General features: G+C 43.0%; 1 protein-coding gene across 1 annotated transcript in view; it reads right to left on the bottom strand.

Annotated features, from left to right (window-relative positions):
• LOC139657996 (cochlin-like) overlaps positions 1-12500 on the bottom strand; it is a gene marked incomplete at its 3' end in the record, with an annotated part of 16650 nt that overhangs the window by 2843 nt on the left and 1307 nt on the right. The window contains exons 3-6 of the mRNA XM_071535995.1: positions 7582-7738; positions 5819-5952; positions 5561-5632; positions 3453-3509 (exon numbers count right to left, since the gene is read on the bottom strand). Of these exons, the coding sequence (XP_071392096.1) occupies positions 3453-3509; positions 5561-5632; positions 5819-5952; positions 7582-7738 (420 nt within the window). The remainder of the gene's footprint in view (positions 1-3452; positions 3510-5560; positions 5633-5818; positions 5953-7581; positions 7739-12500) is intronic.

Genomic DNA, 12500 nt, shown 5'->3' with positions numbered 1-12500 from the left:
ATTACAGTCGGCTAAACCAACTGATTTTCTGTTTACTGTATTTACTGAACACAGTGTGTTGAGTGTTATTTGCTCCAGTGTGTTTATTGTATATTATATATTATACATATTATTATATGTATGGGTTCAAATCAGGGCCAATATGTTTGAGTTGAAAAAGAAAAAGTTGTAAATGAAACAAAAATTATTGTAACCAAAAAGTAGTCATTGTAAGTTAAAATCAAGAACCAAAACCATGATGAGCAAAATAATTATGAGTTGAGAGCAAAACAATCAGTTCTAAACCTAAGTAAAAATACTGTTGACCAAATACATAAATAATTTTTTTTAAAACCAAAACTAAGTTGTGGTTTTAAAAAACAGTCTTTTTGAATTTCAACATGTTCTAGCTTTAAGTATTTTGTCAATCTTTCTCTTTGCTTTCTCTTTGTTTCAGTCATTCACAAATCATTTTTTTGCTTTCTCAAGTTCAGTTTTCTCTCGGGTGGAGAGGGGGGTCACAGGGGGGTCACAGGGGGGTCACAGGGGGTCACAGGGGGGTCACAGGGGGTCTCTGAGGGGGTCACAGGGGGGTCTCTGAGGGGGCAGCAGTTCAGGCTTGTCGCTTATTTTTCAATTTTTTTTAAAGAGATTGCTGAAAATTTGATGCAAGTGGCAGATTATGTTGTATAAAAATCCATATGGCAGATTATGTTGTATAAAATCCATATGGCAGATTATGTTGTATAAAATCCATATGGCAGATTATGTTGTATAAAATCCATATGGCAGATTATGTTGTATAAAAAGTCATACATTTGTACACCAATGTGGGTAGCTGCTTCTTGGTCTACTGCTGCTTGTTAGCTAGCATGAGAGGTTAAAGACTCTATAGACAACTTTTTAGCTTTAACTTATCATTATGAAGTAAATGTTGATGCACAGTGTAATGTCTTTAGAATAATGACATCATCAGTGTTTAGATTGGTTCCTATAAGCTTCGCTTTCACTATGCAGCTCTGTCTGCCACCGGGTTCGACCTCCCGGGACAAGGAAGGCTCGACTTACGGCACAGAGGAAGTGAGTCATCCATTGCAAAACCAGAAGAGGTCCGGTAGCTATCCCCAGTAAAAAAAAAAAAGGTAGCTATCCCCAGTGAAAAAAAAAAAAAAAAAAAAAAGGTAGCTATCCCCAGTAGCGGAAATGGTGGACGGTGGAACAACCGCAGTGACAGTGGAAACTCTTCCCTCTATCATAGCACTGAGATCGGGGTTTCTAGTTCAAATTGGGATTGTTTCTTGCTTTGGACAGAAGTAGTTTGGACAGTAGCAGGCTGCTGGTGGTAGCGTTAGCCATGTTGCTAACGTTTCTGGCTGCTAGCGGTAGCGTTAGCAACATGGCTAACGCTACGCCAGAAAACGAACCAGGAGCTACAAGGAAGCCAGGACCAGCCAGAAACAAACATCTATGTTTGTTTCTGGAACAAAAGAAACAAACATCTAACTATGTTTGTTTCTGTCTGCTAGCGTTAGCTATCGTAGCTAGTGTTAGCAACGTTAGCCATGTTGCTAACGCTAGCTAACGCTGATGCTAGCAGCCAGAAACAAACAAATGATCCATTGTCCGTTTGATAATCTAAACAAAGAACAGGTTTTCTTGCAGTGGCCTTTCTAAAAGGAGCAGTGGTGAAAGTTACTATATTGTGTTTTGATCAAAGAGTTGATAACAGACAGATGGTTTGTTCTGTTGCACAGAGCTAGACTCTAACAGAAAGAGATCCGGGTGTCAAAACCACTTGGAAACACTAGAGGGGACAACGGGGGGGAAGATGAAAAGTTGTTTGTATCCACTTTAAACAAATCCTTTCAACAAGTCTGAGAGAAGTACCTGGCTATTAATGAGGTGCAATACATCCAAACCCCACAATTAACACGGCAGACACTAGAAACAGAATTCAATTAGGCTAAATTTACAAGGATCATTGTTTCATCTGATATTATACCACATCATCATCAGTCATTGCACTTTGTTGTCTTGACTGCAAAACCTGCGATTTCCCGTCCGTGTTGAAACCCACAGGACGTTTGGAACAGAAAAGACGTGTTTATGTGTTTGTGCTTTGGGAAGTTGACCAGAACAATAATCTCATGCTGGTTTTTCAGTTTGCAGTAGCAGAAGCAAGCACTACCAGCTGTGCCAGCCGACCTACTTTTGTACATATTATTATTTTCCAGGTGAGTTAAATGTCACCGAGCACCTACATGTACCCACAGTAATGTATGTAAGCTAACCAAACTATTATTTGTGTTCTTAGTTGCCGTTTATGTGTTTTTATGGACTTGAATAACCATTCTTTAGCTATGTTATGATAGCGTTAGCTCCCTAACGCGGCTAGTGAACAGTGATATTTAACGGTCATGTTTGCATTCGAACGACATTTTGAGTCAAATATGAAGTTTGGTTGACTCCCGGGCATGTATTGTTTGTTTAGGGATATGTATTTTGTGCTGTCAAATGATTTTAATTTAATGAAAAGGGCAAAGTCTAGGTTCGTTTTGACCATCAAATTTTCAGCAATCTCTTTAAAAAAAATAGAAAAATAACTTACTTGTGGCAGTACAGGCAGCAGCGACAAGCCTGAACTGCTCCCCCCTCAGAGACCCCCCTGTGACCCCCCTGTGACCTCCCTGTGACCCCCTGTGACCCCCCTGTGACCTCCCTGTGACCCCCCTCTCCACCCGAGAGAAAACTGAACTTGAGAAAGCAAAAAAATGATTTGTGAATGACTGAAACAAAGAGAAAGCAAAGAGAAAGATTGACAAAATACTTAAAGCTAGAACATGTTGAAATTCAAAAAGACTGTTTTTTAAAACCACAACTTAGTTTTGGTTTAAAAAAAAAAAAATGTAGGCCTATTTGGTCAACAGTATTTTTACTTAAGTTAATATTTTACAGGTTTAGAACTGATTGTTTTGCTCTCAACTCAACAATAATTATTTTGTTCATCATGGTTTTGGTTCTTGATTTTAACTTACAATGAGTACTTTTTTTTGTTTCATTTACAACTTTTTCTTTTTCAACTCAAACATATTGGCCCTGATTTGAACCCATAAATACGTTTCTGTATTTATTTATTTATTTTTGATTTTGATCACAATACGTTTTGGCAAAACTAATTCTATTTAATTTGTTCCAATAAAGCTCATTTTGAATTTGAATTTAGATTTTCTAATTGAATCTTTTACAGTTTCTCCTCTTTCTGTTGCCTGCTGGTCAAAAATGAATAAAGTAAATATCTTGATTTGTGGAGTAATTTCTCAACCTGTGTTTCATAACCCTTCAGTGTGTTACAGGTACTGCTGAAATAAATCTAATAAATCTGAATAACACACACACACACACACACACACACACACGCACGCACACACACACACACGCACACGCACACGCACACACACACACACACAAAGTACCTTTATTTCCCAACGTCAGTGCTTTCTTCACTGATGGCTTCTTCGGCAGTTTCTTCACTGAAACAGAATACAGACAAAACACACACACACACACACACACACACACACACACACACACACAGGTCAGCTGAGGTAACAGCCTGTCTGGTGAACCCATCTCCCCCTGTTGTGTTTGGAAGCTGTTTGCCGATGAAGAAGATGTCCAGTAAAGTCATTATGAACAGAAGTCTGATCTGCTGCTGCTGGATGTTTTGGAAACTGTTAGAACTCACTGTCAGAAACCAACGAAGAAGATAAACAGCCCTGAATTCAAGCGGTGTCAGATTTACAGTCTGAAGGACTTTCCGACCGGGAAGTGTCACATGAAGTCTGAAATCAGCAGGAGACAGTGATGTCATCGCTCTTTCCAACATGGCTGACCAGAGAGTCGTACGAACGGAAGAAACTTCATGCAATAAAGCCAAAAATGAACCACGAATAAATTTACAGACCTGAACATTCCTTGATAACTACAGCGCCGCGGCGTTCAGGTTCCTGTGGCGTTCACACTCAGAATCCACTGAAACAGCTGAAGATCGTTCGCTAGCTCGGCTATCGCTAGCTCGAGGCTAACGTTAGCCTAGAAGGCTGCAGCGTGGAAACAGCTGAGGAAACGTTCTCTAGTTTTCTGACCATAAAGCACCTGAACACAAACTCAGATGGCCTCCGAGTCGAGACGAGTTCCCGACTCGGAGGACCTGACATCACTCGACTCACTCGGGTTTCTAGTCTTGACAGCTGGTACATGTTTCTTACAGTACGTCTCGTTCACAGTTGACTTTTGCGGTACGTTATGTTTTCTGACAGAAACCCATTCGTTCCTATGGGAGACGCTGTGACAACACAGCGCCCCCCTGTGGACAGTCTGTCTGCAGCAGAGTGACGAGATACGATCAAACTTTTCTGTTTTCTCAGTCCGTCTCGACTCCTTTAACTTAACCAGAAGTTTAATTCTTGACTGGATTTGTGAGCTATTTTTGATTTTTTCTTTTAATACAATAAAATATCTTACATTGAAAAACATTTCACTGTAGATTAACTCATCAAATTTGAAAAAATCTCTGATGATTTGGTGAGAACGTTACATCTGTGGTCAGCTGTGTATGACAGGCTGTTATATAAATAATATAAATAATATAACCTCCCTCCAACATGTATTTTGGAGTTGTAGCTGAAAAAGTGAAGTACAGTAATGTAAATGTATTTGTCTGCTGTCATGTTCGACTCGCCCAGCTGAGTTTAAAGGTTTACTTGTTCATTCAGGTCTGCGCTTGTAAACTTGTACATGTAGGTTAGTGGTTGCAAGCTTAAATTTGCAAGTTTGTACCTTTAGGTCTGTGCTTGTAAACTCCATTTTGCAGGTTTGTACATTCAAATCCGTGGTTGCAGTTTCAATCTTACCAGCTGTGAGGCAGAAAATCACCTCGGACGTCCGTCTGCTCACAGACGTTTGACAGGTTTACTGCGTGGGAACGTTGTGTAAACTGGTTTGTAAAGGAAAGAAACACAGATCCTGTACAGACCCACAGTGTGTTCAGTTCTGCACTGAAGCACTGCGACATATTAAATGACCTCATACCACAAGAGAGTAACGTTACCTACCGTTAAAGTTTACAGATAGATTTAAAATTCCATACAAATTGTGTTGAAGAGAACATACATACAGTGTAGTATGCAGTATTATAGTGCAGCAGTAGTTATAATACTATAGTATGCAGTATTATAGTGCAGCAGTAGTTATAATACTATAGTATGCAGTATTATAGTGCAGCAGTAGTTATAATACTATAGTATACAGTATTATAGTGTAGCAGTAGTTATAATACTATAGTATGCAGTATTATAGTGTAGCAGTAGTTATAATACTATAGTATGCAGTATTATAGTGTAGCAGTAGTTATAATACTATAGTATGCAGTAGTTACAGTATACAGTATTATAGTGTAGCAGTAGTTATAATACTATAGTATGCAGTAGTTACAGTATACAGTATTATAGTGTAGCAGTAGTTATAATACTATAGTATGCAGTAGTTACAGTATACAGTAGTACAGTTCAGCAGTAGTTACCTGGTTGGAAGGCTGCTGGCAGGGCCGTGGTGCTCGTCACACTGGACAACTCCAGTGGAACACTAACAGGCTCTGGTCACACACACACACACACACACACACACACACACACACACACACAGGAGAAAGAGGCCGGTTGGTGAGGTAACAGGATGTAAAATTAGTGTTTAATCACTGAATTTGAAGAAAACGTAAAAATGTAAGATTAATCAATCAGTCAATCCACCAATCAATGGGTCAAACAGCGGCTGCACCTACTGGTGAGGCTGAAGGAGGCGGTCCAGTAGGACAGGGCCTGGGACTGGATCCCATGGCCGTAGGAGCTCATGTAGTTGTGTCGTCCCTGCAGCCTGCGGACCCGGACCGGCCCGCCGGACGGACCCACCACCCCTCTGGAGATACAGGTCGACAAAACAAATACACCTTCAGAAACTCCACCGTGTTGTCTAACCCTCTGTCAGCCTGTGTGTCAACAACTCGCTCTGTTCTGACAGGATGTGGGCGGGGCCAGAGGAGCCTGTGTGTAGTTTACAGAGCTAGCTAGTGAGCGCTAATTAGGTAGCATTGGTTTCCCATCGACCCTGATGGATGCAGCTGTTTCTGACACGTTTCTTCCTGTCATCTTTCAAAATAAAAGCTGTAGAGAACTGAAGCTTCGAACAGCTGGAATCAACTTCTCCATTTTGAACTGCTGTTCATGAAACTAAATCACATCAGTAGGGAAACAAGGAGGCTGAAATCTGATTGGCTGTTGATGGTCGATGACGGGGAAAAGTTCAGCTGTGGAGACGAGCTTGTTGAGCATCCAATCATCAGCTGAGTCTCCTGGTCGCTCAGATCTGGAGCAGAGGAAGACTGATGAAGACTGAAGAAGACTGATGAAGACTGATGAAGACTGAAGAAGACTGATGAAGACTGAAGAAGACTGATGAAGACTGATGAAGACTGAAGAAGACTGATGAAGACTGAAGAAGACTGATGAAGACTGATGAAGACTGAAGAAGACTGATGAAGACTGAAGAAGACTGATGAAGACTGAAGAAGACTGAAGAAGACTGATGAAGACTGAAGAAGACTGATGAAGACTGATGAAGACTGAAGAAGACTGATGAAGACTGAAGAAGACTGTTGAAGACTGAGAAGACGTTCAGGGTCGGCTGGTTAATCTTCATTCCTCCACATTCCTTCCTGCTGACGGTGTTTTGTTGAGATTCAGCAGACAGCAGGACTCTGGAACCGCTGGGATTAACGGCTGCTTGATCCACGTGTTTTAAACTCCACCCCCAACCCCGCCCCCAAACTCCTGACTCCACCCCCAACCCTGCCCCCAAACTCCTGACTCCACCCCCCAACCCCGCCCCCAAACTCCTGACTCCACCCCCAACCCTGCCCCCAAACTCCTGACTCCACCCCCCCAACCCCGCCCCCAAACTCCTGACTCCACCCCCAACCCTGCCCCCAAACTTCTGACTCCACCCCCAACCCCGCCCCCAAACTCCTGACTCCACACCCCCAACCCTGCCCCCAAACTCCTGACTCCACCCCCCCCCCCCAGCCCCGCCCCCAAACTCCTGACTCCACCCCCCCCCCAGCCCCGCCCCCAAACTCCTGACTCCACACCCCCAACCCTGCCCCCAAACTCCTGACTCCACCCCCCCCCCCCAGCCCCGCCCCTAAACTTCTGACTCCACCCCCCAACCCCGCCCCATACCACCTGACTCCACCCCACCAACAACCAGCTGACTCCACTGAAGCTCCAGCTGCTGAGTGAAACGAAGACGCTGCAACATTACAACAAATGTAAAAAACCAACATGTGTTGTGCTTCCTGTCATACACATTTCACATGTATGACTCATGTAACTCATGTAACATGTAATGATGGGCCCACATGTGGGACCAGCAAGGTAGCACAACCTAACCCCGCCCCCTAACCCCGCCCCCTAATCTGGTCTGGAGGCTCGTCAAGAGACAGAAAGAAAGAAAGAAAGAAAGAAAAAGGACAGAAAGGTGTGAGCTCACCTGTGCACGGCGGCTCCGCAGACGGAGGAGACGGAGGCGTAAACTCCGGTGCCGAACACCGACACGCGCCACTGGGTGCAGTCCGGCGGACACAGAACCACCTGGCCGTCCTCCATCAGGTCCGCACCGCGGGTCAGGCAGGTCACCGGGTACGGCACTGCACCGACACCAAACCAACACCAAACCAACACCAACGTTACTTAGCATTTAGAGAGAAAAAAGGATTCAAACAGTGAAAATACAAGTTTCAACCAGCTGCTCTGTGTCATTTCACCACCAATAAATCATTCCCATATCAACACAATTAACATAAACGAGAGCATGTCAGCCTCTACCAGCCTCCGCTCTGCAGCCTCTGCTGTTTCTCCACCTGGTGGGAAATCTGCTGGAGGAACAGAAGAACAGAAGAAGAGGTTCTGTTCTTCTTCTGTTCTTCTTCTGTTCTTCTTCTGTTCTTCTTCTGTTCTTCTTCTGTTCTTCTTCTGTTCTTCCAGAGCAAACGGAGCTGAAGCTTTCAGAGTCTCTGGCAGCAAATGGTGGAAGGAGGGAAAGGAAGATGGAGAAATCACTTCCAACATGTTGATCCTCTTCAGGGAGGAGGAGGAGGAGGGCAGTTTAAAATTTTTGATCATAAAAATGGAAAAAGCTGTAAAGATCAACAACAAGGCGTAAGACGAGGTTTCCAATGAGCTCAGCCTGTCAGAGAGAGACCTACAGGGAGATAATTCCTCAAACTGAAGAGAAGCAGAGGAGAAGAGATGGATCAACAATTCAGACAAGGAGCTTTTCCATTGGCTGACAATCTGAGAGAAGAAGAAGAGATTCAACTTAGAAAACACTGGAAAAACATCAGGAACGAAAAAAAGAGAGAAAGAGACACGGAAAGAGAGAGAGAGTGAGACAGAAAGAGAGAGAGACAGAAAGAGAGAGAGAGTGAGACAGAAAGAGAGAGAGACAGTCTGTCCATGTGTTTCCCATCTCTCTGTTTTCTCAGCTGTAATGCAGCTGCTCTGCTTTTAATGAAGAAGCAGCTTTGAGGACCTGAATGAAAACAGTTTACACTCCAAATAAACCAGGGGCTTGTTTGGGTGTGATGGATCTGACCGATCGATCAGGTCCGATCGATCGACCGACCGGACAGACGATCCATTGATACACAACAGAACCTGATGCTCCTCTCCTTCTTCACTGCTTCATGTTCTGCTGTAGATTCTCACTCTGCTGGTTCAGCCTGCAGGGATCGGTCTGTATATCTCTCTGTAGATCTCTCTCTGTCTCTCTGCTGGTTACAGGTTAAAGAGGTTCAGCCTGCAGGGATCGGTCTGTATATCTCTCTGTAGATCTCTCTCTGTCTTTCTGCTGGTTATTTAAACTCCCTGAACAATTCTCCAGCTCCACAGCCGCAGGTGAAACGCTGTTCAGCAGCAGACTTGAAGTCTGGATGTCGGACTTTCCCAGCAGCACATGAACGCAGCGTGACAGTTCTGGCTAAAAAATTATAATCATCTAATGGTGGAAATCCAAGATCCAGATCACCATCAAAATCTAATCAGCTGGTCTGTCAGCAGCACTTTGATGCTCCGGATCCTCTTCTCACTTTAATCTCTTCATCCTCTTCGTCTTCTGTTTTTTTTTCTGCTTTGACTCTTTTCTGCTTTGACTTTTGCTTTTTCTTCTGTTTTGCCTGAAAATGTTTTTAGTCATTTTGCTCCAGAATAGACTGAAACTCAAAGAGCGTTCACATTCCTGTAGAATTCAGGAAATTCTGATTCTGCTAGAATCAATTTTCCCTCCATTTTCTTTCTCTTCCTGGTTGGTTTCTTTGCTTGTTTTGATTGGACGCTGAGCGTTTCATCACAACTCACCGCTCAAAGCCTCAGCTAGCTCGAAGCGGCCGGACGCCATTTTCCAAATTTTAGTTTTATTTAAAGTTTCAGGTCTAGTTTTTGTATTTTTGGTGGCGGTGATATTTTTTTAAAGATATAACGATACCAGAACTGGTATTTTGTATTTGTTTGGTATTGTGTAATAATAACAATAAGTCATAAGTTCTTTTTAAAATGTATTGATATAATTTTTTTCTTTTTTCAGTTAACATCAGTAAAAATGACACAAAATTCTCCACAAAATCAATAATCCTTTTTACCCTGCTCAGAAAAAAAAAATAAAAATAAAACTAAAACCATTTCACACATATTTTTATTTTATTTTATTTTTATAATTAGAAGACAGTTAGTTCAGTCTTGTTTTTATGTTAATTTCAGTTTCTTTTTTATGAATCTTTTGCAGAGCAACAACTTCAACAAGTTAATTACAGAAGTAACAAAGAGATGATTCCTGTCTCTCTCTGTCGCTTTGCCTGTCTCTCCGCCTGTCTCTCTCTGCCTGTCTGTCTCTCTGTCCGTCTCTCTGCCTGTCTCTCTCCGCCTGTCTGTCTGTCTGTCTGTCTGTCTCTCTACCTGTCTCTCTGCCTGTCTCTCTGTCCGTCTCTCTGCCTGTCCGTCTCTCTGCCTGTCTCTCTCTGCCTGTCTGTCTCTCTGTCAGTCTCTCTGCCTGTCTCTCTCCACCTGTCCGTCTCTCTGCCTGTCTCTCTCTGCCTGTCTGTCTCTCTGTCAGTCTCTCTGCCTGTCTCTCTCCACCTGTCCGTCTCTCTGCCTGTCTCTCCGCCTGTCTGTCTGTCTGTCTCTCTACCCGTCTCTCTGCCTGTCTCTCTGTCCGTCTCTCTGTCTGTCTGTCTCTCCGCCTGTCTCTCTCTGCCTGTGTGTCTCTCTGTCCGTCTCTCTGTCTGTCTCTCTCCGCCTGTCTGTCTGTCTCTCCGCCTGTCTGTCTGTCTGTCTCTCTACCTGTCTCTCTGCCTGTCTCTCTGTCCGTCTCTCTGCCTGTCCGTCTCTCTGCCTGTCTCTCTCTGCCTGTCTGTCTCTCTATCCATCTCTCTGCCTGTCTCTCTCCACCTGTCCGCCTCTCTGTCCGTCTCTCTGCCTGTCTCTCCGCCTGTCTCTCTGCCTGTCGCTCTGCCTGTCTCTCCGCCTGTCTGTCTATCTGTCTCTCTGCCTGTCTCTCCGCCTGTCTCTCTGCCTGTCGCTCTGCCTGTCTCTTCGCCTGTCTGTCTGTCTGTCTCTCTGCCCAACTGTCTGTCTGTCTCTCTGCCTGTCGCTCTGCCTGTCTCTCCGCCTGTCTGTCTGTCTGTCTGTCTGTCTGCCTGTCTCTCTGCCTGTCGCTCTGCCTGTCTCTCCGCCTGTCTGTCTGTCTGTCTGTCTGTCTCTCTGCCTGTCTCTCTGCCTGTCGCTCTGCCTGTCTCTCCACCTGTCTGTCTGTCTGTGTGTCTCTCTGCCTGTCTCTCTGCCTGTCTCTCTCTCTGGTTACACAACCCTTCCTGGATCAGTAATGTAATATTGCAGCAGAGCCGGAGACAGACGGACCTTCTGTTCTTTCACATTCCTCCGCTCAGGAAACTGTCCTCCACTCTGATTGGTTAGAAAGATCTGAGTGGAAAAACGCTGCACTCTGATTGGTTAGAAAGAGCTGAGTGGAAAAACGCTGCACTCTGATTGGTTAGAAAGATCTGAGTGGAAAAACGCTGCACTCTGATTGGTTAGAAAGATCTGAGTGGAAAAACACTGCTACCTGAAATTAATTAATTAATATTTTAATTAATTAATAAAACAAAGTGTTGAGACTCTGAAGTTCAATAGAACTAATAGACTGCCAGCAGTCATTTTATAGAGTAGGAGTCTAGATTCTATTCTATTCTATTCTATTCCAATTCACAGATGTAATTTTGCTCGTAACAGAAACTTGTCAACACATCATTGATGAACAGAAGGGAGATTTGACCGTTTATTGATCCTGGACTGCTGCCATGTTTCTGTTCCTGTGAAACATTTTGAAACTGTTTGAAACTGTTTGAAACATTTTGAAACACTTTGAAACTGTTTGAACTGTTTGAAACTGAAACTGTTTGCAACTGAAACTGAAACACTTTGAAACTGAAACACTTTGAAACTGTTTGAAAATGAAACTCTTTGAAACACTTTTAAACTGTTTGAAACTGTTTGAAAATGAAACTCTTTGAAACACTTTGGACTGTTTGAAACTGAAACACTTTGAAACTGTTTGAAACTGAAACTGTTTTCAACTGAAACTGAAACACTTTGAAACTGAAACTTTGAAAATGAAACTCTTTGAAACTCTTTGAAACACTTTGGACTGTTTCAAACTGAAACACTTTGAAACTGTTTGAAACACTTTGAAACTGTTTGAAACTGTTTGAAACTGTTTAAAATTTTTGAAATACTTTGAAACTCTTTGAAACTGAAACACTTTGAAACTGTTTGAAACACTTTGAAACACTTTGAAACTGTTTGAAACTGTTTGAAATTGAAACTCTTTGAAACACTTTGGACTGTTTGAAAATGAAACTCTTTGAAACACTTTGGACTGTTTGAAAATGAAACTCTTTGAAACTGTTTGAAACTGTTTGAAATTTTTGAAATACTTTGAAACTCTTTGAAACTGAAACACTTTGAAACATTTTGAAACTGTTTGAAACTGAAACACTTTGAAACACTATGACTTTTTAAGTCATAGTTTTAAGTAGTTTTCATTTTTTTGTGACGGATGTGAGAAATCAGAGCTAAAACATCCCACATGTTGTACCTGTCCTCACCACCAGGAGGCAACAAGTTTACGTTTTTCCAGTCAGAAGTCGTATTTACGGTAAATCCTACATGACATGAACGCAACATGAACACAGAAACTGCATCAAATCAATATTTTCCCTGATTAGACTGAAGAGACAGACAGACAGACAGGCAGACAGACAGACAGACAGGCAGGCAGGCAGGCAGGCAGGCAGGCAGGCAGGCAGGCAGGCAGGCAGACAGACAGACAGGCAGGCAGGCAGGCAGGCAGGCAGGCAG

The sequence above is a fragment of the Centroberyx affinis genome, unplaced genomic scaffold (genome assembly GCF_046629955.1).
Source record: "Centroberyx affinis isolate AG114_WGS23_722 - 3 ecotype Tasmania unplaced genomic scaffold, CSIRO-AGI_Caff_v1 ptg002810l_1, whole genome shotgun sequence".
Lineage (NCBI taxonomy): Eukaryota > Metazoa > Chordata > Actinopteri > Beryciformes > Berycidae > Centroberyx > Centroberyx affinis.
This window is presented reverse-complemented; position numbering and strand designations above follow the sequence as displayed.